Here is a 27,722-nt window from a genome sequence, read left to right as displayed (position 1 = left end):
CTGCTGGAGACATCTGTCTTCTACAGAGGGCTTTTGCTGATGGCTGTGCTGTTGGAGGGGTTCTGGGGTCCTCACTACCCCCGTATCCACACCCCGTCTAAACGCCAAGGGGACCCAAGTCTGGAGGCAGCTTTGTGTAGGACCGTGTTTCTCAGTGTGGTCTCAGGATCATCTCTATCAGGATCACCTGAGTGCCAGCTAAACTGGCTGATTTCTGAGTTGGACTCCAGCTCTGTCAAGTCACTGCCATGGTGGCTAAATAAGCAGAAGCAAACGAATCGGGTTTTGTAGTCAGACCTGGGTTTGAATTTGTCTCATAACTTACTGTGTACCCTCATCCTCTCTAAGTCCCATTTTGCGTAACATGGGCTAGTAATATTTAGCTCACGATAGAATTGCGAGGATTGAAAATGGTAAAATGTGAATAAAGTGCTGAACAGTGCCTAGCTCACAGAAGCTAAATACACGTTTGGCACCATCATCGGTCCAGCCATCTGTCTGACCGTCTGTCTGTCCATCTACCTGTCCATCTGTCCATCTAATACTTACTGGGAGCCTACGATGAGCCAGGAACTGCTCTAGGCACTAGGAATACATCAGTCATCAAAAACAAACTCCTTGTCCCCAGGAAGTTTACACACTAAGCGGGGGATACAGACAATAAAGAAACATATGATAGGCAAGGTGGTTCTAAGTGCCATGGAGAGAAATAAATCAGGATCAAGTGTATCACCAGACTCCCCAGTTATTTAACCTGGAGCCAACAGGCATTATGTCTCAAACACTGTGACAGGGACTTTGGGGGATATGTTGGGACTTGCTCTTAAGGAGCTGGCTGGGCGATAAAAATCCCATACACACAGGAAATCACTGGAGAACAACGAATCACCTGCCAACCATGTATCATACACGCCTGGGAGCTGCTCAGAGGAAAGATTGATTGAATACCCCCACCAGGCTTCTGATCCAGGAACAAAGGAAGGGATATGCTTACTCCTTATTTTGGAGAGGCTAGTTCATACCCAGCATAAGCAGAAAGCCTTGTATGCTTATAAACCTCTTAAATCATTAGAACATGAATCAGGGCTTCTGAGAAAAGATCATGGCACGAGTCAGAGGCTGCTCACACCAGGTCGTGGGAATACAACTTGATGGGAAACTCTTTATCTGTCCAACTATTTGCCAAGTCCCAGCTCTGTGTAATGCCCAAGATCTCTGAAGGTAATTGTCTGCCGGATGCAATTTTATTATAAATAAATAACTCACTGATTTGGCAATCACTGAGTGCATGCACCAAAGGAACTGCCCAGATCCCAGCGAACAGATGGGAAATGCCCATCAGCAATGGGCTGTGTTGTAGAGGCAACGGGTGTTTGGAAATAATGCTTTTATTGACAATCCCTTTTTGAAAAGGCGTACTGGCTTAAGAGTATGGAGGAAGAAGACACAAACTTGGAGCAGAGTATGGAAGTAGAATAGCCAGAAAAATGGCTATTTGGAGGTCTGTTGCCCTTTGGATCAAACATGCCCAGAAAACTAATAGGCCAGGGACCAGCTCTGTGGAAAGACGAACTGGAAACACAACTGTAAAAGTGGTGCTTAATGTCAACCAGTCACTTCACTATTATAAGTGCCTTCATGTGTAAAATGAGGGGTTAGACCATACCGTTCTGATTCAATTAAAATTTAGGGAATACGTTAGTGCTAGGTTCTTTAACCTAGATAGATTATCTCAAGATAACAGCGTCTAGTTCACAGGGTTGTCGTGAGGAATAATACATGTGATTCTTAGTATCTAGCATGTAGTAAGCATGTAATAATTAGCCATTATCATTTAATCCCCCAACCTTGAGATAAACATTATTTCCTCTGTACAAATGAGGAAACCACTAAGGGACAAGATCAGGATCTGAACCAAAGTCTGAAGCCAGAGTCTACGACCTTCCCATTATGCAGTTCGGTTTGGAAGGGCCCTCCCTTCCAGTTCTTAATTGTAAAAAATGAAAGGGTAGAAAAGGAACTTGAGCTCTAGAAACAATCAAGCTAAGCAACTTCTAAGGGATTTGCCGTGCAAAGCCGAAGTGTTGTCTCATTTATGACAAAGAAAATAAGGAGGCTGGGGAGAGGACTGAGACAAAGCCACCAAAGCTTCTTTGCCCAAGCTCAGCTGCTTCTCATCATCTCATGCCAGTGAGAGATTTCAGACACACCATCTTGCACATATACATACACAAAGAAAAGCCAAGGTTCTCCAAGAGTAAAACCCACTGAAAAACAGTCCTTAGAAGGATTGTTTAATCACTGCAGGAGATAAATAAGAAGACATTTGAATTAATCCCCTCATATGTCCTCATGGATTCTGTCCCAGTTGTTCTGTTAGTGCTCAGTTGTGGCTCTCACCACTCTCAACAGTACAGAGTCCAAGAATATATGATCATACATTGCGCGCTAGGGTTATAATGGTGAGCAAGACAAAAGTGGGGGAAGATATAGGCAAGTCAACTGGGCAATAATAATAATATGGTGTGATAAGGACCACGGGGGCAATACTGGGTGCTGGGGAAGCAGAGAGGACCTCGTCCAGCTCTGGTGGGGGGAATTGGGGAGGGTTTCTTAGAAAAAGTCTCTTTAAATCGAGACCTAAAGAACTAACTAGTAGAATGTATACATATAGCTAATTCACTTCACTGTACAGCAGAAACTAACACAACATTGTAAAGCAATTATGCTCCAATAAAAAAAGAAAAAAAAAAGAAGCAACTAGTAGATTCACCAGACCTTGAGGGAGAGGCGGGAATAAAGAGAGAAGGGTATTTCAGGCAGAAGGAATAGTACGTGCAAAAGCCAGTTATCTCTAACTGGCATGAGATGATGAGAAGCTGAGCTTGGGCAAAGAAGCTTTGGTGGCTTTGTCTCAGTCCTCTCCCCAGCCTCCTTATTATCTTCATCATAAATGAGACAACACTTCGGCTTTCCACAACAAATCCCTTCAATGGATCTTTGAAGGAAGTGAAAGTGGTTCTAAGTGTGAGGTGGGAGAAGAGTGAAGAGATGGGAGGTTGGAGAGGTGAGTAGCAGCTAACACCTTGCATAACTTTGTACACATAGAAAAGGATTTGCACATTATTCAACAAAGAACCACTGAGAGATTTTAAGCAGGAGACTAATATGGTTTGCAATTTAGAAAGATCAGTTTGGAGAATGGAGTAGAGTGGGCCAAGTCTAGAGGCAGACAAACAGTTAAGTACTTAAACTAGGGATAGTGAACAGTGGGGAAGGAGGGTGGACGAACTGGAGAGACACTTGAGAGGCTAAACTGAGTCAAGGGTGAAGCCTTTCTAGATTTCTGGTTGGATCACCAGATCGAGGGGTTGTAATTAGCCTCAAGCGGGAGCAGAAGAGGCTGGACGTGCTTTGCTTATATGGTTTTAAGTGCCTGTGAGGCAGCCCAAATAGGGATGCCCAGGGAGTGGTTGGATGTGCACCCCCCTTGCCTTCAACTCTGAAACAGTGTGCCCCAATGACAACACTGGCAGTAATTGCTGCCATTTTCCCTTCTGTTTCTTCTATAGAATGTGTCAATTCTAGCTCCTGTCCTGTTTTCATACGTGACTTTATTTCATATATCACTTTAGATTTCTTTGCACCTTAGTTATCTCGGTGCTGTGCGTATCTTAGGAAATCTTCTAGGAAAAAAAAAATCAGGAAAAGAGATACGATCTCATCATAATCTGACCCAAGAGGCCATTTTACTTTAATAGCTTGCTTTTTTTTTTTTTTTCGTTACGCGGGCCTCTCACTGTTGTGGCCTCTCCCGTTGCGGAGCACAGGCTCCGGACGCACAGGCTCAGCGGCCATGGCTCACGGGCCCAGCCGCTCCGTGGCATGTGGGATCTTCCCGGCCCGGGGCACGAATCTGTGTCCCCTGCATCGGCAGACAGACTCTCAACCACTGCGCCACCAGGGAAGCCCAATAGCTTGCATTTTTAAAAGCTATAACCTTAAGATTTAAGACCAAGATACAAATTCTAAATTGCACTTCTTACTGGGAACTAGTGCTGACTGCTCCCTGAAGTTCAATCCACTTTTTTAGAAAGAATTTATTAACTTTGGCCAGAGACCCATGAATGTACCACTTCTCCCAGACTACTCAATTTTGGACAGTGACATCATCTACAGACTTCTGTTTTTTAAACATTTCATATATTAAGGGAAATGTTAGAGATAACTGTGTCTGAAATGCAAGCAATGTTAAGAGGTTGAACAGGAAGGACATAGCTAATGAGAGGCTAGGAAATGAGATAATCTCTTTTAGAGAATCATCTGATATTGAGGAAACAAGGAATTTACAAAGGAGGGGATGCAATGAAATGAACCAACGAGTGGAGCCATCCTTTGGGATCAGTAACCTTTAGACCTGGACCTAACAACAAAGCTGTGGTAGATGAGCGGATAGAGCTGATCTACCCAGGAGTCTGTTTCCTCTAGAAACAGGTTTTTTCTTTTCCAGACCCAGAAGGCTGTATCCTAGATTAGGAAGTGAAAGAATCAAGGTTGGGACAAAGATATTCGCGTATAAATGCTGGAAACTACCTACTTTTACTTTAATAGTTGGAGGCCAAGGCACAAAAGGCCCTACATAACCAAATGTCTGCATTTTTTATTACCTTTAAATTATACCTCAATAAAAAAAAAATGTCAGAAAAGGAGAAAAAAAGGGTACATTATTAAATCTTGTGGCTAAATAAACTGAAGTAATTTATATCTATTGTCCTTAACAGGGTCAAAAGCAGGAAACAATAAGCAAAGCTTATTTAAAAAAAAAAAAAGCTTCTGAGCTGCCTAAACAGACTACATTTCCCTTGGACCATTAAAGGGACTTCCACCTCAATAAGTGACACCACCCTACACCTTGAATCCCATTAATAAAAATGCAGAGAATTCTTGGAGTAATAAACAAGGGTGGTTGTCTTTCTCTCTTATTTTTTCCATTATTTTGCAAATAATCTATAAAATAGTTTAACTCTTTCACCAATATTAAAGTCATGCATACTTATCCCAGCAATCAAAGATTTAGCTCTTTGGGTTTAGGCGTTTCATGGTGGGAGGAAAGAGTACTAGATCCATTTATTTAAAATCCAGGCTGAAAAACAAACAAGAAGTCCTTGTCCATCTGAAGATCTTAATATATTTATTTGAAAACCAAGTTGTGTGAAAGAGAACACTAAATAGTCATATACCATCTCTTCAACCAAAGACTTGGACACAAGGTCCGCACAGAGGCAATGATACATGCAGTGAATAGCAGGTCTCAGCATGAACTTCCTCACAGGCGTTTCCAATATGAGCTTGGACAATCTTCTTCAGGTGAGTAATAAAATCCTGGGGAAGCGGGGAGAGAGAGAAGCTAGGGTTATTCTTTATTTTAAAAACATTGAAAAAACCCAAAACAAACTACTAGATGTTGAAGTCTAAAACTAGCCTATAGACTTCCCTGGTGGTCCAGTGGTTAAGACTCCACGCTTCCACTGCAGGGGTAATGGGTTCAATCCCTGGTTGGAGAACTAGAATCCCACATGTTGCACAGTGTGGCAAAAAAAGAAAAAACAAAAAAACACGCAAAATAAAAAACCAAAACAACAAACAAAACCAAAATAGCCCCTAACTCTGCTGATGCAGCCCTAATACGACAGTTCGTGCTAAGACAGACTATAGTTTCCAAATTCTCATTTGACTGGATATTTTACCCTTTTAAAAACTAACAAGGGGAACTTCCCTGGTGGTCCAGTGGGTAAGACTCCACGCTCCCAATGCAGGGGGCCAGGGTTCGATCCCTGGTCGGGGACTAGATCCTGCATGCATACTGCAACTAAGAGTCCGCATGCTGCAACTAAGAAGTCCGCATGCTGCAACTAAAAGATCCTGCATGCTGCAACTAAAATCTGCGTGCTGCAACTAAAATCCCGTGTGCCGCAACTAAGACCTGGCACAGACTAAATAACTAAATACAAAAGTAAATAGATAAATAAATAAATATGAAAAAAAACCTAACAAGAATCTAATTTCCAACTGAAAACTTCTAAGCCATTTTGTAGTTAGCTGTCTTGAAAGACTTAATCAGGGGGTTTTCAGTAAGGTATTGTGAAAGGCTGAAGAGGGCTAATGTGAGTTCAGTTCTGCACCCAGACTGAGAGCTCAGGGTATTAATATTGTCATGTGCTGGTTGGGTAAAGCTTAGGAAACCATCAAGAGCTGGAAGACAATTTTCAAAGGCAGGAAGGCAAGTTATAAATCTCCAAACTGTGTCTTGGAGGCTTGAATATATTTTTCTACTAATAGCAGGGTTTCTGCCTTAACATTTATCTGAGATTTCTATAAAAGCTTTCATTAATTGCTTACTTAGTGTGTAACACTCACAGCGTTAGATTTGCAACTTGACATTTCAAATGTATTTTTCTTTTGTCCTAATGTAATAAATGGTACTGATCTTACTTTCTTTAAAGAGTAGAATAAATTCGTATTTGTTTGACAACGTACTTGTAGTAGGGTGGAATTAGAGAACCTTGATTATACAGTTTATATGTATCTTCAGATACGTGATGACCATTCAAAAAAAATTGGAGGAAACAGAATGACAATTTCGTGAAATTGCAATCTTTTTGCATCTAAAAACCCCCTTCAACATTGTTAGGACATTAGCATAATAATAATCTTTTTCAACTGGACAAAGCTTTGTGTTACAGTCTAACTGACCCCAAAGTACCTATAAGCACTATGGCTTATACATATTAGATGTTCAATAGCTTCTCAAATAAATGAATGGTAAGGCTTTTAGTGCCAAAAGTATTGCTAAAGGAAAGGGAGAGAGAGAAGAATCAGTGAGGAATTTAGACCTGTGCTACTCAAAGTGTGATCTACGGACCAGTGCCCGTCCACAAACTATAACTGATCCACAACAAGGAGCTTACATCAAAATGGAAATCACCTCCGTCACTGAGCTGTCAGTTCAGCTGACTTTTTTGGGGTTAGTGGGTAGCAAGGCTTTTTTGATGAGAGAAGCATTGAGTTACATTCTGGAGCAAGCTCCCTACTTCGTCATGGACCTATGAAATCAGTTTGCAGTCCAGCCACTTTGAATAGCACTGGTAGAACACTAGAGGGTAGAGAGTCAAAGAAGGAAAAAGGAATTGGTATATTCCATATTCATGAAGAGGTCAAAGAAGGGTAAATTTTAATACTGTTTAGGTAAACAGGGATTAAGTACAAAAGGGAAAAAGTGAGACCATGTCTCTGTATAAAACATTTGTGAAGAACTGACTAAGAGATTTCCCTTGATACACAATTTTGTTCCACACACACCTCTGGTCCTTAGTCATCAATATACTCAAATGGTTCTGGGGGTTCTGGCTCTTGCTCCTCTTCCTCAATTTTCGGGCCATGGGCTGCCACAGGTTCCACCAGCTCTTCAATGTCTTCACTGGTATCCTTCAGAATGATGATGCCTCCAATGGACAGCTATTAAACAGAGCAAGGAATGAAGAAGCACAAGCTCCACTCATATTTCCAGAATGCTCCAGAATCTTGAGTGCATATTTGTTAAATGGTACCTCAAGGCTACTAGAATGATTTGGAAATAAAGAACTGGGATGGAACTACCTTTCCTTGATGACAGTCAGGAAACCTGGGCATTTGTGCCTGTGTGATGCTACACTAGTGACTTAACTAAACTGTTCAAACGTAAGAAGGGGCTAATAAAATCTTCCTGATCTATTCCTTCAGGTTAGTCTGAGGGCTGAATGAGGACATCATTGCCAATGTGCATAAGAAAGGATAAAGATAACTGTAATCTATAGGAGTACCTGCAAACTTAACCCAGTGGCTCTGGATGGTAGAACATGTGGTGTTGCTGTTTGGATGATGCATCCCAATTTAAGAAGTATTTCTCAGTACTGCACTAGCCTCAGTCGGACTGCAGGGAGGATGTTTACTATCCAAAGACGGTATTCTAATGCCTTGTTACTCAGTGTGTGGTCCTGTACCAGTAGCATCCTCATTACCTCAGAGCTTGTTAGAAATGCAGAAAACTTAGCCCCGCTTTAGATCTCTGAATTTGTATTTTAAGAAGATCCTCAGGTGATTTATATGCATGTTAAAGTTTGAGACACACACTAGTCTAACAGATACTTTATCATTTGTGAGAAAACCATCATTTTGGACACAAGAGACAACCTAGAAATGAAAAGCCAATTTTTCTCCAGCAATTTCAGAATGATAGAGCAATATAAGTATCACAAATATCTGAGTGTTTTTCACTATAATCTACAAATCCTTGTGATGCGAGACAGTGAAAAACTAGACTAGAAACAAAAGGGAAGTAGAGTATAGAAGCAATTCTATTAAGCCCTCTCCCAAACATATTAGCAAAAGGTAAATTCAAAAATCAAACTGTCTGCCCTTCTCTGGTGTGCTAATCTTATTCTATTTGCTTGCCTGTGTCAAAGGAAATGGAAAGCTGCTCTCTGTAATTAAATCAGTCAACAGTGAAGGGAACATCTGGCAAAAACATATTTCTACCAAAGCACATTACTGGGAAGGAAAAAAAGCCCAAGCATGTTAGGAAAATGATTCATATATGTATAAGCATCTCTGCAGTTCAACCTAATCTAATTTTTACTCATCAGAACTCTGCTCTGCCACGCTATAAAACTGGTGTGCCTTCATGAATTTCTAAACTATTTCCCTTCTCTCAATACATACATATTCATACACATTAATCTATAATCCTTTCACTTAAAAAGCTTGCTTTCCTTGAAGAAAAGCCATTTTATGAATGGACCCTTCCTTTAATACCAATATTCATCCAAGAACAGAGTAACATGTCCACTATCCTAATACTCCATGGTCTAAAAGTTTATTTGAACCTTCTAAAGGACCAAATGGAGATCAATCTTTTACTCAACAGAAAATACCCATGTTCACCAAAGGACTTCCTGCATTTTGGAAATACATGGCTCCAGATTACAATGGAACTATTTCATGCTTAACTGGAATGCTCCAGCCCAAATCCTGCAATATAATCAACATATGGGAAGAGCTTTTTATAGCTACATGGTTTAGATTTATTAATGCCTTATATGTTAGAGAGAAAGTTCACACTCTCTAAGCAGAGAATAAGATATATGACATTCTGTTTTCTGAGAAGGCTAGTGACAATGGAAGACAGAGGCAATGGGGCACTTCGGCTGCCAAATGTTCCACACTCTCTATAAGACATCTTTTAAGATGGACAGGAAACAGAGTAGGAATGCCACCCATTTTCAAAACTAAAGCTGCTGGGACTTCCCTGGTGGTCCAGTGGTTAAGAATCTGCCTTCCAACGCAGGGGACGCGGGTCTGATCCCTGGTCGGGGAACTAAGATCCCACGTGCTGTGGGGCAACTAAGCCCATGCACTGCAGCTATTGAGTCCACGTGCTACAAACTACAGAACCCATGCACTCTGGAGCCCACATGCCACAGCTACAGAGCCCACGCGCCACAACTAGAGAGAAGCCCACACACTACAATGAAGAGCCTGTGTGCTCTGGAGCCCGCGCACCACAACTAGAGAACAGCCCGTAAGCCACAACAAAAGATCCCGCGTGCCACAAAGAAGATCCCATATGCCACAACCAAGACACAACGTAGCCAAAAAATAAAAAATGAAATAAATAAATATTAAAAAAAAAAAAAAACAACCCTAAAGCTGCCTCTTTCAAATGCAATGTCTGAGGAAGGATCTGATGACCCTGCCATTGAGGGTTCTGGAGGGAATGAGTCAGGGGGCACCTCTTTCTTCACTGCATACACACAGAGGCAGTCTTTCCTTCCTTTTTTAAAAAATTGAGATATAATTCACATAACATAAATGATCTCTTTTAAAGTATACAATTCAGTGATTTTTTTTTTACGATACTCACAAAATTGTGCAGCCACCTCCACTATCTAATTCAAGAACACATTCATCAACGTAAAAGAAACTCTGCATCTGCCAGCTGTCATTCTCCATCCCCCACTCCCAGCTCCTACAACCGCTAAAGCAACTTCTGTCTGTATGGATTTGTCTATTCTGGACATCTCAAATAAACAGAACCATACATTATGTGGCCTTCTGCGTCTGGCTTTTTTCACTTAGGATAAGGTTTTTAAGTTTCAAACACGGTGGAGTATATATCAGTATGTCATTTCTTTCAGCTGAATAATATTGCATTGTGCATATCACATTTTGTTTATCCATCCACCACTTGATGGACATTTAAGTTGCTTCTACCTTTTGGCTATTATGTATAAAGCTGATATAAACATTAGTGTACAAGTGTTTGTGTGGACATTCACTTGGGCATATACTAAGGAGTGGAATTGCTGGGTCATGTAAGTCTATATTTAACTTTTCGAGGAACTGCCAAACTGGTTTCCATACAGGCTGCAACACTTTACATTCCTACCAGTACTATATGCGGCTTCCAATTTCTCCATATCCTTGCTAACTTTAACCTACAAACCTATTGTCTTTTTTTTTTTTTTTTTTTTTTTTTGCGGTACGCGGGCCTCTCACTGCTGTGGCCTCTCCTTGTTGTGGAGCACAGGCTCCGGACGCGCAGGCTCCGCGGCATGCGGGATCCTCCCGGACCGGGGCACGAACCCGCATCCCCCGCATCGGCAGGCAGACTCTCAACCACTGTGCCACCAGGGAAGCCCCTATTGTCTTTTTGATTATAGCCATCCTAGGGTATTGTGAAGTATCTCCTTGTGGTTCTGATTTCCATTTCCCTAATGATGAATGATGTTGAGCATCTTTTCATGTGCTTTTGGCCATTTGTAAATCTTCTTTGGAGAAATGTCTATTCAAATCCTTTGCCCATTTAAAATATACATTTTTTAAAAAATCATTGAGTTTTAAGAGTTTTAAAAAATGTATTTGGGTATAAGTCTCTTATCAGGTATGTGATTTGAAAATATTTTCTATTCTCTGGGGTTTTTTTCCACTTTCTTGATAGTGTCTTTCGTAACACAAAAGTTTTTAACTTGATTAAGTCCAATTTATCTTTTTTTTGCGGTTGCTTCTGCTTTAGATGTCACATATGAGAAAACACTGCCTAATCCAAGATCATAAAGATTTACAGATAGGGTTTATATAGTGTTAGCTCTTATATTTAAGTCTTTGATCCATTTTCAATTAATTTTTATATATGCTGTAAGGTAGGGATCCAATTTAATTCTTTTGCATATGGATAGCCAGTTGTCTTAAGCACCATGTCTTGAAAATACTATTCTTTCCCCATTGAAGAAAACCAATCGACCATAAAATGGATTAAAGACCTAAACGTAAGACCGGATACTATAAAACTTCTAGAGGAAAACACAGGCAGAACACTCTTTGACAGAAATCGCAGCAAATTTTTTTTTAGATCCATTTCCTAGAGTAATGGAAACAAAAGCAAAAATACACAAATGGGACCTAATTAAACTTAAAAGCTTTTGCACAGCAAAGGAAACTATAAAACAAAAAGATAGCATACAAAATAAGAGAAAATATTTGCAAATGATGTGACTGACAAGGGATTAATTTCTAAAATAAACAGCTTATACAGCTCAATATCAAAAAAACAAACAATCCACTCAAAAAATGGGCAGAAGACCTAAATAGACATTTCTCCAAAGAAGACATACAGATGGCCAACAGGCACATGAAAAGATGCTCAGCATCACTAACTATTAGAGAAATGTAAATCAAAACTACAATGAGCTATCACCTCACGCAGGTGAGAATGGCCATCATCAAAAAAAACTACAAATAATACATGCTGGAGAGAGTGTGGAAAAAAGGGAACCCTCCTACACTGTTGGTGGGAATATAAATTGGTGCAGCCACTATGGAGAACACTATGGAGGCTCCTTAAAAAACTAAAAACAGAGTTACTATATAATCCTGTAATCTCACTCCTGGGCATGTATCTGGAAAAGACAAAAACTAATTCAGAAAGATATATGCACCCCAATGCTCATAGCAGCACTATTTACAATAGCCAAGACATGGAAGCAACCTAAATGCCCACTGACAGATGAATGGATAAAGATGTGGTATATATATGTGTACACACACACACACACACACACACACACACACACAGGAATATTACTCAGCCATAAAAAAGAATGAAATAATGCCATCTGCAGCAACATGGATGGACCAAGAGATTATCGTATACTCAGTGAAGAAAGTCAGATAGACAAAGACAAATATAATATCATATCACTTATCTGTGGAATCTAAAAAAACGGTACAAATTTATTTACAAAACAGAAGTATACTCAGATAATACTGTAGAAAGCAAACTTACGGTTACCAAAGGGGAAAGGTGTTGGGGGGGGGATAAATTAAGGGGAAAGGGTGTGGGGGGGGATAAATTAGGAGTTTGGGATTAACAGATACACACTACTATATATAAAAGAGATAAACAACAAGGACCTACTGGATAGCACAGGGAACTACATCCAACATCTTATAATAACCTATAATGGAAAAGAATCTGAAAAAGAGTAGATATATACATAAATGTATAACTGAATCACTTTGCTGTATGTATACCTGAAACTAATACAACATTGTAAATCAACTATACTTCAATTAAAAAAAAAGTCATATTGACCATAAATTTTTGGACTCTCAATTTAAAGTCATTTATCTGGATGTCTATCCTTATGCCAATACCAGTTTTGATTACTGTAGCTTTGTAGTAAGTTTTGAAATTGGGAAGTGTGATTCTTCCAACTCTGCTCTTCTTTCTCAAGATTGTTTTGGCTATTCTGGGTCCCCTGTATTTCCATGTGAATTTTAGGATCAGTTTGTATATTTCTGCAAAATAAAGTTACCTGGGATTTTGATAAGGACTGTGTTGAATCTATAGATCAAATTGGGGAGTACTGCCATCTTGAGTAATACTAAATTTTCCAATTTGTGAACATTAATTATTGGCTCTGTAGTTTTTTTTCCTTGTAATGTCTTTGCGTGGTTTCACTACAGAGTAATATTGGCCACACAGAATAAGTTTGGCAGTGTTTCCTCCTCTTGTATTTTTTAAGAGCAGTTTGTAAAGGATTGGTGCTATTTTTTCTTTAAACATTTGATGGAATTAACCAGTGAAGCCATCTGGCCCTGGGCTTTTCTTTATAGCTTCCTGATTATTAATTCAATCTCTTTACTTGTTATATATCTATTCAGATTTACTATTTCTTCTTGAGTCAGTTGTAGTAGTTTGTGTCTTTCTAGGACTTTGTCAATTTCATCTAAATTACCTAATTTGTTGACATATAGTTATTCACAGTATACTCTCATAATCCTTTTATTTTTGTAAGGTTGGTAGTAATGTGTAAGGCTGGTAGTAATGTCTCCTCTTTGTTTCCTGATTTTAGTAATTTGAGTCTTTCCCCTTTTTTTGATTAAACAGATAGAAATTTATTTGCCCTATATAGTAAGAATCATAACAATATCCAACTTTAGTATACACATACTGTGTGCCAGACATGGTTCTGTATGGCTCACGTATGTGCCAAACATACCTATATGTTGTGTCCCCTCCCCCAATTCATATGTTGAAATCCTACCCCACCCCCACAAAGTGTAATGGTATGAGAAGTTGGGTCTTTAGGATGCAATTAGGTCATGAAGGCAAAGCCCTCAGGAATGAAATTCATGCCCTTATAAGAAGAAACATGAAGAGAGTTTGCTTTGTCTTTCTCTGCTATGTGAGGATACAATGAGAAGTGGGCTGTCTATAAGCTGGGATGATGGCCTTTACCAAGAACTTGCTCATGCTGGCACCCTGTTCTTGGACTTCTAGTCTCAGAACTGTGAGAAAGAAAGATTTGTTGTTTAAGCCACCCAGTCTTAAACAGTAGGTGGCAATTTGCTATAGCAGCCAGAACAGACTAAGACATATTTTAATGCAAATTACATTTTTATACAGTGTGTACACATCAACACCAATTTATATTGCACTGTACAGTTGTCTTTTAAATCAGATAAGAGGAAAAAAGACCAGGGAGTGGGTGGTGAGCTGGCCACCCTGGGGACAGGGTGAGAGCAGACTCGGGCCACAGGGTGGGGTCCCTCTGGTCTAGAGTTCTGTGACCACATTTTCTGAACTCCAACTCACCTGATAAAGAATTTTTCTGGATCCCTTCATAATCTTAAGAATTACTGAAGACCACAAATAACAAATATTGGCAAGGATGTGGAGAAAAGGGAACCCTTGTGCACTGTTGGTGGGAATGTAAACTGGTTCAGCCACTATGGACAACAGTATGGAGGTTCCTGAAAAAACTAAAACTAGAACTACCAGATGATCTAGCAATTCTACTCCTGGGTATGTATCTGAAGAAAATGAACATTAATTTGAAAAGATATATGCACTGCAATATTCACAGCAACATTGTTTACAATAGCCAAGATATGGAAGCAATGTAAGCGTCCATAAACAGGTGAATGAATAAAAAAGAATAAATGGAATACTACTCAGCCATAAAAAAGAATGAAATTGTGCCATTTGCAACAACACGGATGGAATTGGAGGGTATTATGCTCAGTGAAATAAGTCAACGAACTAGCAGAAAGAGAAACTAAGAAAACAATCCCGTTTACAATTGCAACAAAAAGAATAAAATATCTAGGAGTAAGTTTAATCAAGGAGGAGAAAAACCTATATACTGATAACTGAATAAGACATTGTTGAACAAAACTGAAAATACAAAGAAATGGAAAGACATTTCATGCTCATAAATTAGAAAAATTAACAATATTAAAATGTCCATATACCTAAAGCAATCTATAGGTTCAATGCAATCCCTATCACAATCTCAATGACATTTGTTTTTACGGAAATAGAACCAAAAAAATCCTAAATTTTAAAATGTAAATACAGAAGACCTGGAATAGCCAAAGAAATCCTGAGAAAAAAGAACCAAGCTGGAGGTGTCACACTCCCTGATTTCAAATTATACTACAAAGCTGTAGTAATCAAAGCAGCATGGTATCGGCAGAAAAATAGACACAACAGACACACAGATCAATGGAACAGAACTGAACATTCAGAAATAAACCCACATATACAGACAACTAATTTACGACAAAGGAGCCAAGAGCATACAGTAGAGAAAGTAAAGTCTCTTCAATAAACCGTGTTGTGAAAACTGGACAGCCAAATGCAAAAGAATGAAACCAGACCACTTTCTTACAGCATACACAAAAATTAACTCAAAATGTATTAAAGGCTTGAATGTAAGACCTGAAACCGTAAGACTCCTAGAAGAAAACACAGGCAGTATGCTTTCTGACATTGCTTTTAGCAGTATCTGTCTGGATATGTTTCCTCAGACAAGGGAAACAAAAGTGAAAATGAACAAATGGGACTCCTTAAACCAAAAGTTTCTCCACAGCAAAGGAAACCATCAATGAAAAGAAAACCTACCAAATGGGAGAAGATATTTGCAAATCATATATCCATCATACAAGAGGTTCATATCCAAAATATATAAAGAAATTTACAACTGACCAATAAAAAAACAAATGACTAAATTTAAAAAACGCAAAGGAGTTGAATAGATATTTTTCCAAAGAAGATACAGGTGGCCAACAGGCACATGAAAAGATGTTCAACATTGCTAATTATTAAGTAAATGCAAATCAATCAAAACCACAAGATATTACCTCATACCCATTAGAACAGCTATTATCAAAAAGGCAAAAAATAACAAGGGTTGGAGAGGATGTGGAGAAAAGGAAACCCTGGTACACTGTTGGTCAAAATGTAAATGGATGTAGCCATTGTGGAAAACAGTATGCAGATTCCTCAAAGAATGATCCAGCTACTCCACTTCTGGGAATATGAAAACACTAATTTGAAAAGATATATGTACCCCTCTGTTCATAGCAGCATTATTTATAACAGCCAAGATATGGACACAACCTAAGTGCCCATCGATAGAAGAATGGATAAAAAAGATGTGACACACACACACACACACACACACACACACACACACACACAATGGAATACTTACTACTCAGCCATAAAAAAAGGATGAAACCTTGCCATCTGCAATAACATGGATACACCTTGAGGGTATTATGCTAAGTGAAATAAGTTAGATGGAGAAAGACAAATACCACGATTTCACTCATATATGGACTAAAACAAAAATATTAATGAACAAGCAAAACAAAACAAAGCAAAAAAAAAAACCATAGAGAAAACAGTAACTTCTTGGGGGGTGCGGGAGGGTGAAATGGAGAAAGGGGGGTCAATTGTATGGTGATGGATGGAAACTAGAGTTTTGGTGGTGAGCATACTGCTGTGTATACAGAAGGTGAATTATAATGTGGTATACACAAAACTTACATTTGTTATAAACCAATGTTACCTCAGTTAAAAAAAAGAAGAAAAGAATCCTTCTTTGTCTTTCAACAGTGTGATTATGATGTGTCTAGGTGTGGATCTCTTTATCTTACTTGGATTCACTGAGCATCCTGGATATGTAGATCAATGTTATTCATAAAATTATGGAAGTTTTCAGTCATTATTTCTTCAAATATTCTTCTATAATTTTCTCTCTCTTTTTGGGACTCCCATTAGCCCATTTCTGTGTATGTTGGTATGCTTGGCTTTTAACAGGTCTGTTCATTTTTTCTTCACCCTTTTTTTGTTGTTCCTCAAATGACCTATTTTCAAGTTTGCTCAAGTCTTCCTGAATCAGCTGTTGAGCTCCTCTAGCAAATTTTTCATTTCAGTTATTGTATTTTTCAAATCCAGAATGTCTATTTGATTATTTTTTACAATTTCTATCTCTTTACTGGTATTCATGATTTGTTAAGATAACATTCTTATACTTTCCTTTAGTTCTATAGACATAGTTCCTTTAGTTATTTGAACATATTTTAGTTGATTTAGTCTGCCTATTATGTACAACACCTAGGCTTCCTCAGAGAGAGTTTTATTTATTGCTTTTTTCCTGTGTATGAGTCATGTTTTATTGCTTTGTATATCTTATAATTTTCTGTTGAAAACTGGACACTTAAATAATACAATGTGGCAACTCTGGAAATCAGATTCTCACCTCTCCCCAGGGTTTGCTGTTGTTGTCTGTTTTGTGACTTTTCTATAAAGTGTCTTCTGTTGTGTGTGATCACTGAAGTCTTCTCTCAGTTACCTGATTGGACAGCTAATGACTAGCCAGGGATTTCCTTAAACACGTGGAACAATAAGTCTCCGAGTCTTTGCTGAGGGGCTATGTGTGTGATTGGGGCACACCTTCAATAGTCAGCCAGGCACAGACAGAAGAAATCTTTTCGCTTGTAAATGAACAACTGTTACAGCTTCCTCGGATTTATTTTGAGCAAAGGCTTAACAATCATTTAAGTTCCAGCTGAGGAAAACCAGTCTCCTCATATGGCCTCATGACACTGAGCATATACTTTGCTCTCTTTAGTTCTTCATAATTGTCAAAATCACTAGGTGTTTTGTGTGCTTAAAGTACTCACTAGTTGTGTACTAATATACCTGTTCCAGCATGAGCAGTTTTGAAAGGATGCTGTTAGAATATATTCTCCAGAAACATGTCACTTTAGCGAGCTGGGTTGCAGATTAGATAGCGACTACATTTAATGTGTCCATTAGTGGTTCTATTAATTCATTCATTCGACACTACAGACCAAGCAGTATTAGGTCCTAGTAATGCAAAATTAATCGGAGATGGGAGAAAACCTGCAAGCTATTCCGTCTTTCCCGGCCTGACTGCCTGCTGCCCACAGATGGCTGATGATTTGTCACCACCACCAAGTAATATTCACTGACTGAGGATTTACCATGTTCCACATGTTGTTTTAAGTGTTTCACATATAACAACCTATTTAATCTTTACAATATTCCTAGGCGGTAGGTAGCATCACCATCCCAATTATTAGATGAGGAAACTGAAAGACGAAGCAATCAAATGACTTGTCTCAGTTACACAGCTAAGAAACAGCAGATCTGCAATATAAACTCAGTTCCGCCCAATTCTAGCTCTTCCACTAAATATCTTCCATCCTCTGCGCTTGTCTCCTCTAGCTGATAATCTAGTCAGGTAAGAGCTTGACTCACAATTGTGGTTAAGAGTTGTCACCACCATCAGGGACCACCTTCAAGCTGATGAGAATGGGTTTACTTTTCTATAAGTATCTAGAAATCTTGTCTATGACATTTGAGACAGGTCCAGGATTTGAATGTATTAAATATGTCTACTAATGGTTCTCTAGTTTTCGAGATACAAGAACCTAGAAAATAAAGACATTATCATGGCTCAAATTTCTGATCAGCATTCGTTTCTAACATGAAACATTCTGCCCTAGAATAAATTAAGTGGCGTGAAGATCCTTTTCTAATTGTAAAATAGAACACTCTAAGTGCTTATGTATTAAATGTATTACCTTGTTCAATCACATTCCTATGAGTTAAGGATGATAATTCTTATTTTATAGTAGTGAAAACTGAGGAAGAGAGGATTAGTACTTGGCTTAAGGTCTCATAGGCTGAGAGTGGTAGAATGAGGATTCAAACTCAGGATGTCTGGCTCCAGAGTCTGTAGTCCAAATCACTATGCTGTATTAGAAACTTCCATGATGTAAGCCTTTGGTAGATGAAGGATGTTTGCAGGGTCACACAAAGAAAAGTCTCCCCAAATCTATATGGAATGCAAGGGAATGTCCTCTTTTGCTAAGAGATTTATTAGTACTACAGAGCTTTTCCCAATACTTTGGAGATTTATCCTTCTCTATAAAGATTCCATTGCCCTACAGATTAACATCCTACTGGTATATAGTTAAGGGCCATTGGTGACTTACTGGTTTGAAAGGCTGGTATCTGCAGGTCTCTGGCATGCTTAGGACCTTAAGCTGGGCAGGCATAACTCGGGCTGGGTTATCCAATAACTGGAAGTTTGGCTCAGGTTCTTTTTTCTTCTCTTTTTCTTCCTTTTTCTCTGCCTCATCCTAGGGGGGATAAAATAGCCCCATAAAGGTTCACTTCTGTTCTACATCACGGAATAATGTTTAATAAATTTACTGAGCAACTATTGGGTGCAAAAGGTAGTTAGGATTAGACATAACGGAAGTAGAAGTAAAGTGATACCAGACTCAGACAAGAGAGATGGTAACTCTGCTTGGGGGTGAGAATGATACTTAACTTAGTTGTAAAGAGTGAGAAGGTTTTTCTATCATCAGAGATATTAAAAAATAAATGATGTTCCCTTTGCCTGAAAGGGCTTTTCTCTCTACCACCATCATCTCACTGTCTAATGAAAATCCTACTCTGCCCTTCAAAACTCATTTTAGTTGTCATTTCCTCCAAGAACTCATTTTTGATTTGTACCCTTCTATTCTTCCCATGAATGGGTATAATTTCTAAAGTCTCTTCCAATTAAAATTTTGAGTCTCCATGCTTGGAACAGGATAATTATTTAAAGGAAGCCAAGAGCAAGGTATAACAATGTTCAACTAAGGAAGAATCTGGACCATGACAGAGAAAGCTACATCAACCCATATGACCACCAAGTTATACCTACCACTTCCATTTTCTCCTCTTCCTTTTTTTCCTTTTCTTTTTCCTTCTTTTTAGCCTTGGCAGTTATAGATAACACAGCAGTGGAAACCTAGAGGAGTGAACAGGGTAAATCATTTTAATCCCTTACTTACACGCAAATGTACAAGCCCAATGAGAATTCAGTTCTACAGTACTATTCTGTTTCCTGGTAGTAAGTATCATAAAGAACAAAATAATCTGGGAATATAAAGATAACTTACTGTTACAGTCATCAGGTAAATCTTTAGTTCCTAGAGGCCTGTGTCCAATATAACTCTAATTTTTTCTGATCTGTAATATACCTTGGATGTGAATTTGCTATGATAAGTTTCTAAGATAGAGATTTGGGTGCCACATCCTTTTTTACTTCATAGGGAAAGCACTGGAAAACAAAAATTTTCTCCAAACCTGGTCGTAAAGATCTCTCACTGGACTAGATGCCCTACAATGGTAATCCACAGTGGGTGAGTCGTTAACCTAGAATTATCCTCCTTGATGGGTCTCATTGAAATCAAAGGTGAAACAGGTACTTCGAAAGGCTGGGCAGTAATGGTGTAAAGCTGCCTTTGTTTTAGACTCAAAAGGGAGGGGGCCCTGAAACACAGCTGATGAACAAGATACTGTTGTCAAAGGATACCATCACCTACCACCCGCAAATTTGGTCAGTTATATAATTATCCCTACTTAACTATAACATTTACAGCAAATAGTCAACTGGCTAATATGGAACATTTTCTTGAGGGAAAAAATCATTTTCCTAAACCTCAAGTGTCATAAAGGGTAATTTTACTGAGAAAACTACAGGGGCAAGCACAGCTCTCAATTTCACCATACTTTAACTTAACACGTATCAATGAGTGTCTTCATGCTTGTGGGGAGGAGTATAAATTGGTTATATCCATTTTGAAAAGAAATTTAGTTGACACTTATAAAAATAAATAATGTGCATTACTTTTGATCAAGCAATTCCATATCTAAGATCCTAACCTATAGATATACTTGTACAAGTGCACAAATATACACGTATAAAAACTCTATTCCAGTCCCATTTGTAACAGTGACAAATCAGAAACAACCTTAAATGTCTATCAGATAAAGAACTGGTAAGACAATGATATATACATAAAGGGATTGCTCTGCAGCTTTGGAAAAAGAGATCAATACACATTGAAAGTTTTTTTAAAAAACTGTTAAAGTGAAAACAATAAGATGCAGAACAGCACACAGAATAATTCGATTTGTGGTATAAAAAGTATAGCTATGTGCAGAAAAAACATTTGGAGGGATTCACAAATTGTGATTCCTGCAACATGGGACTTGGATGACCAGGAGAGAAAAGGGCTTTCACTTTCTATTCCTGTGTAACGTTCGATTTTACTATGAGAAGTATTACTTTAAAAATACCTACTTTAAAACATAACAATATTTAAAACAAACCCAAGTAAAACACTAAGCACCTCCTATATAGGTACAAATGGTGCCCAAAGTAGCAAAAAACCTACCTTTTCCTTTTCTTTTTCTTTTGGTACTTCCAGAGGGGCAGGATATGCAAATGTTGATGGTTTACAGTTTGATTTATATTGAACTTTCGGCATCTGAAGAAATAAGAGAATTCCCCCCCTCTATTAAAATAATCAAAATCAAGATTTAAGTATTCTATGCTCTTAACAAGCATACAGATGCCAAGGGGTGCCAGAAGTTTCAATCCTGGCTAAATTACACAGTTATTCAATTATGTTACCACTCCTCCCTTAAAGGCATCTCTCTTCTTTCACTGAATTAGTTTTGAGGTGCTTTACAGAACTACTGTGGTTCCCTAGACTTTCTTCAAGCTCTGTGCCTTTAAACAGGCATCCCTTTCATTTTTACTGACCACACATCCTGCTTCAGAGCGTTAAGTCCCACTCACAGTGTGAGCGTCAGATCAACTGTTACCTTCTTTGTAAAGTGTCATCTGATTATCTAACCTGCATTCCTAACTTCCATGTCCCTTCCTTGTACCACAGTAACAACCTATACACGTCCATATACAGTTTCTACACCATATAATCACAACTTACAAGAGTCTAGCATGAGCCTAATGGAAAAGTCGGCTTTGCATTACTTATTGACCAGGTTTAAAGTTCTCTAGTCTGAATTTTTCTCTATTTACCCAAGAGAATGGTAATGAGCATCACATTTACTAGGACAAGCAATCTTGTCTTTTCCATCCCACTTTCACTGTAAGGAATGGAAACAGAGATCATAAAATTGTGTGCCAGAGGAAGAAGTCCCTAAAGATTATACAGTATGTTTAACCACAATGTTAAATGTTAGGGATTGGGAAAACAAAAGATTCTTGCTCTGAGAGATAAAACTGCTCAATATTTACAAATGTGAGTAGTTTAATACTGAAACACTTAGAGGATAATTAATTGGCTATACAGTTATACTGAAAAAAATCAATTCAATGAAATACTCAATCTTTACCAGCCATTTTTTGGCCTAAAATTTTTCCACTCTGAAAACTTAACAGAATGTTTTAACAATGGCGATGACCAAATGTAAGAGTTATTTAAAGATCAAAAAGCCTCTGAGAGGATGCAAGACCAAGAAAGTGATTCATCAGGCCATAGGACTGAGAAAAAAGACATAAGCAAAAATCTCATTTAAAAAAAAAAAAAAAAAGGATAGTGTGATGACAGGGAATGTATCACCTTAAGTCTTTGACTTAAGTGACTAGTTTTCTGTCAGTGTCCCTGGCTCCTCACTGCTGGTCTTGCTTTCTGCCACTACCAAACGGACATCCTCCTATCTTGTTTTCCCTTTAGCAACAATCCTCTCTTCCATCAAATGCTCTAGCATCACATAACACTGAAACATATCCCTGTCTCAAACCTTCCTTCCTTAATAAGATTTAGTTTAGGTCTTCCTTGCCCAGATTATTGCAATAGCATTGTAACAAATTTCCACTGATATCAGAATGTTTCTAAAATGCAAATCTCATTTATCTGCATGAAATCCTACAACAGCTCTCACAGACCTTCAATATTAAATAAAATTCATCAGTGATTATAAATCCTTTGCATATTTTTATATTTTGCCCCCCTCTTACCAATCCCTCTCAATTGATTTACCCAAGGTTACGCAGTTAGTAAAAAGACTTCATTTTCAAAACTTCCACCAACACACTCCTCTCAATAAGGTGATGATTCAGTCTGAAGGGAAAATACTTTATTAATAAGATGCCAACTAATCTTTAAGATTTTATGAAAATCCTCGTGAGTGGGTGGCAAATAGGATATGGTGAAGATACAATATAAAACTGAGGTCTCACAAACATACCTTTAAGTCCTTGTTAAGGCCAATGACACAGGTAGGGGTATAAGCCAATGACAGGAAGTGTGAAAGAGGAAACCAGAACCAGAACTGGGTAAAGACAAGGACGCCAACCACAGAAGGCATATGGGTGTGCCCAGTTCTGGACTGCAAGGAGATTGTGACATTATGTCCACCTGTAGAAAAGGAGAGAAATCATAAACATGAATCTAGTTGAGCAATAATAAAGATTTCTAAGTACTACACTAGGGAAAAATTTGGTGATTATTTTGAGAGTATAGTTCTAAAATCTAATATGAAGTCACTGGAATTAGTTAGCCAATGAGCTATCTAGGGTGTCCAAAATTGGAAATACTGGACTAAGGGTAATTTAGAACTTCTTTCTATATAGATAGGCATTTTTCAAAAACTAAGCCTGAAGGATATCAGAACGTGTATGCTTAATTAAATATTAATCTATATTGTACATTGGCTTTTAATGTGCAAACAAAAAGTAAAATTTTAGTACATATCATATTTGTAAACAGTGGCAAAGAGACAAGAGGTAAATACTGTTTGCTTATTTTTATTCTTTCTGCTTTAGTCATGTCTGAATGCAGGCAGCTCCAAGATTAACTAGCCTTGTGATCTTGGACAAATCACTTTACCTCTAAAAGTTTTTTTTCCCATTGGCAAAATGAGAGTTTGAACTTGAGCATTTGAACTAGAGCACTACCACTAACAAAAGAAAAATTTTAATATCCAATCCTTGATTCAACTGAAAAAATTTTTTGAGGAAGCACAATATGTAAAACAATGAAATCAGAGCTAATTCTGTTAAATCAGAAGAGATTTGGGGCTTGAATCTGACCTGTAAATCTACCTCTTCCACGTCCCCTAGACTTTCCCTTGAGGGAGTGCAGAGAAACACAGTTTGAAAGCTAGTGAACAAGAACTAAGATCCAAGTATCAGTTAGCTAAGATCTCTACTGGGACCTCATAAGGCTGAGATTCTAGGAGGCTTTAGGGGTTGCAAACTTGAATGTCTTTAGGAACTGGTCAGGTAAACAAATGAGAAAAGTTGGACTGAAAGCAGTGTGAATTGAAGCAAACTGAAAAGTTCATGTCGGGCTTCCCTGGTGGTGCAGTGGTTGAGAGTCCGCCTGCCGATGCAGGGGACACTGGTTTGTGCCCCGGTCTGGGAAGATCCCACATGCCGTGGAGCGGCTGGGCCCGTGAGCCATGGCTGCTGAGCCTGCACGTCGGGAGCCTGTGCTCTGAAACGGAAGAGGCCACAACGGTGAGAGGCCCGTGTGTTGCAAAAAAAAAAAAAAAAAAAAAAGTTCGTGTCATATTTAAAGAGGACATGTTACTAGGGGTGTTAGATCCAGGGTCATTATGTAATTTTGTTTTTAAGAGTACACTTGAATCTGGATTTCGGACAAAATTTTGCAAATTTTGCTAGGCAGGCAAAAACGTATTTAAGGCAGGTATGGCCCATGGGCTGTTGTGTTGCAGCCTCTGGCCTATAGTAACAGTGTTAGTGTTGGACCCCAGAACTTTGAGACACGAATCTTTTAGTTTATATAATATAGCCCATAAAAATAAGGCTTGTTTGTGCCTAGTCACCATCCTAATATGAATTCCAATTCTGGATTTCCATTGCTCACATTTCACTTCTCTTCATCTCAGTATCACACAGACACCTTCATGTTTTTTATGTATTTATTTATGGCTGTGTTGGGTCTTTGTTGCTATGCAAAGGCTTTCTCTAGTTGCGGTGAGTGGGGGCTACTCTTTGTTGTGGTGGGCAGGCTTCTCATTGCGGTGGCTTCTCGTGTTGCGGAGCACGGGCTCTAGGTGCATGGGCTTCAGCAGTTGTCACACGTGGGCTCAGTAGTTGTGGCTCACGGGTTTAGTTGCTCTGTGGCATGTGGGATTTCCCCGGACCAGGGCTTGAACCCGTGTCCCCTGCATTGGCGGGCCGATTCTTAACCACTGCGCCACCAGGGAAGTCCTGCCTTCATGTTTTGCTTGGAGTTAGGAAGTGAGTACTAACTTTACTAAGCCAAAAAGCATTTTTTATAAGAATCAGCGTTCTACTGTTCAACCAAATAACCTAGATTTTCTTAATACTCCCTCTACAGATATTTCATTTAAGATTTTACCTAGAAATAAATCAGGTATACTTTAATTGTGTTTTTCCAACAGGAATAAGTTATACTTTTACTGTCTACTTATATTCTTCCCTATTCTAAACCCTACATTCACAGAATGCTTACAATATATTAAAATTTTTGAAATACTGAAAAAGATTCCAAGGAGCCTCCAATCTAGTGAAGACAGATAATTAGATAATTAAAATAAGGCAGAAAAGTATTATGTTAGGTATAACTGGGTACTAGGCCCACCTACATGGTGGAGGCTGAATACAGTAGAAGAGGAGGGAAAGGCTTCCTAGAGAATGTGATATTTGATCTAAGTTTTGAAGCTGAATTTTCTTTTATTTCAATGAAACCTATCTTCTTCAGACTTAGAAACTAAACTAGCCTTTAGTTCTAATAGTTTGAGATTTAATATGAAACAAGGGCAAGTTTATTCTGTTGATAGTGTTTGCACAGTTTTACAAACTTCACCATAAACTTTCTTAATCTTCAGCTTTTCTCCTTGAAGAAACCAAATCATTGAGTGAGTTCTCATAAACTTTACTCATTCCTTTGAAGTTGCCCTCTCCAGATTTTCTCTACTACCATTCACTTTCACATTTACAGGACTAAAATTTTTTCTAATGCAGTTGCAGAAATGTTTTCCAGGAAGAAAGGATATTAGCAAAGTGAAAAAGGGTAAGAAAATAATCTTATGCTCCTAATAGCAAATATGGCAGTACACGACTTTCATGTACTTAATGACACTAAAAAGAGAAATGGAAAGAAGCATCAAAACTTGATTGGTTCACCACAGATCAAACAGACACTCCCCAAAAAAAAGATGGAAGGAGCGAAGGGCTCAAAGAGGAAGGAGGGGAAACCAGAGAGAGGACTTCTAGTAAAGATGGCAGAATAAAGCTAAAACAAAGAATTATTCTCTCCCCAATTTCGTAACAAATGACTCTAATTTAGTAGTACTAAAGAATGAGTAAAGGGTTGAAGCCTAAAACCACAAACTTCAAAAACTAGCAGCTAAAAGAAAACATAAAAGATTATGGAGTAGTAAAATGTTACTTCTAAATCCTATTTAAAAACCAGTTACCAAAAGTAGCCAATCTGAAAAGGTTACATACTGTATGATTCCAACTATATAACATTCTGGAAAAGGAAAAACTAAAGCTATAGAGACAGCAGAAAGATCAGTGGTTGCCCGGGGACTGGGGGTGCGGGGGTGGGGAGGGAGGGAGGGATGCAAATGTAGAGCACAGAGGATTTTTAAGGCAGTGAAAGTATTCTGTATGATACTGTAAAGGTGGATACATATCATTATGCATCTATCAAAACCCATAGAGAGTGAACCCGAATGTAAACTAGAGACTGACAAAATCCAGTCAGTTAAGGGTTAAGTCTTAGTATAGATACCTTGGAAAAAGAAACAGCAATAAAAGAAATGGTGGTGAGCACTGAATCCCTTTAAATAAGAAACTAAGACTAAACTGTGAGAATTATGATTTCACAAGAGTATGTAAATGTTACGAGCTATGACAATGTAAACATAAAAATTTTGGAAGGTGGCAAAGAATGAGAAAGGAGAAACTATGGCATGTCAATGTCTGTATCATTTATACATGGGAGAGAATACCATCAAGAACTGAAATGGTTTACTTTATCTAAAGTATCTATAGAATACTGTCCTTATTTATATACAGCTGCAACGAACTATCTTTAAATTAAAAAGAGAGAAAAATATAAATTGTACGTTAAACACTAAAAATTTAAGCAGAAAACTCTCAACTTCTTGGAAAATTAAAACAGAACAAACTTTACTAGACAAATGGATTAAAAGAGAAGGGTATTTGCCTCAAAAATTTAGAGAACAAGGACTTCCCTGGTGGTCCAGTGGCTAAGACTCCACGCTCCCAATGCAGGGGGCCCGGGTTTGATCCCTGGTCAGGGAACTAGATCCCACATGCATGCCACAACTAAGAGTTCGCATGCCACAACTAAAGATCCCACATGCTGCAACGAAGATCCTGCGTGCTGCAACTAAGACCCAGCTCAGCCAAAATAAATAAATTAATTAATTAAAAAAAATTTAGAAAACAGCACCAACATTCTAAGAACGAAAAAGCAAATAAGAGTCAAGCAAAAATAAAGAATTTAGGGGAAAAAAAGATTAGCAATAGCATATAAACAAAAAGAGAAATCTCTAGCAAATCTAATTCAGAAAAAGATAATATAATCAAATTAGAAAGGAGACAGATTTTTTTAAAAAGCCTTATATATAAGGGAGATTACTTAAAATTAAAAAATAAGGATGCTGAAAAGCTTAATATGACTAAAAATACTCTAAGTACAAAACCTGACAAGGTTAACAAAAAAAACTTACACTATCAAAAACTTCAGCTTCTTTCTCTGATTTCCTTCACTAGAAATATAAACACATTTCTAGTTGACCAATAAAAGAATATTTGCAATAAATATGGCTAACAGTGTTTTTATTAGAAGAAATTAAGATAACCAACAAGTTTTAGAAAAGCTCATCTAGTAATAGAATTACTATGAAAACCTTGAGATACTATCGTTTTACCTTCCAAATTAGCAAAGATTAATGAAAAAGATTATAT

At 38.2% G+C, this 27,722-nt stretch overlaps 1 protein-coding gene across 3 annotated transcripts in view; it reads right to left on the bottom strand.

Annotated features, from left to right (window-relative positions):
* Nucleotides 1-5,165: 5,165 nt before the first annotated feature.
* The window catches only part of PSMD1 (proteasome 26S subunit, non-ATPase 1), a 105,085-nt gene continuing 82,528 nt past the window's right edge, over nt 5,166-27,722 (bottom strand). For 2 of the 3 annotated variants that reach the window (XM_004262601.4, XM_049712521.1), the window contains 6 exons: nt 22,976-23,145; nt 21,154-21,246; nt 19,635-19,721; nt 18,916-19,062; nt 7,360-7,515; nt 5,166-5,382 (listed from right to left, as the gene is read on the bottom strand). In XM_004262601.4, coding sequence (XP_004262649.1) covers nt 7,369-7,515; nt 18,916-19,062; nt 19,635-19,721; nt 21,154-21,246; nt 22,976-23,145 — 644 coding nt within the window. In that variant the 3' untranslated portion in view covers nt 5,166-5,382; nt 7,360-7,368. Of the gene's footprint in view, nt 5,383-7,359; nt 7,516-10,536; nt 18,349-18,915; nt 19,063-19,634; nt 19,722-21,153; nt 21,247-22,975; nt 23,146-27,722 lie in introns of those variants that run through there. The other variant, XM_033425533.2, reaches the window with a different exon arrangement.

This window comes from Orcinus orca, chromosome 7 (assembly GCF_937001465.1).
Source record: "Orcinus orca chromosome 7, mOrcOrc1.1, whole genome shotgun sequence".
Taxonomy (NCBI): Eukaryota; Metazoa; Chordata; class Mammalia; order Artiodactyla; family Delphinidae; genus Orcinus; species Orcinus orca.
This window is presented reverse-complemented; position numbering and strand designations above follow the sequence as displayed.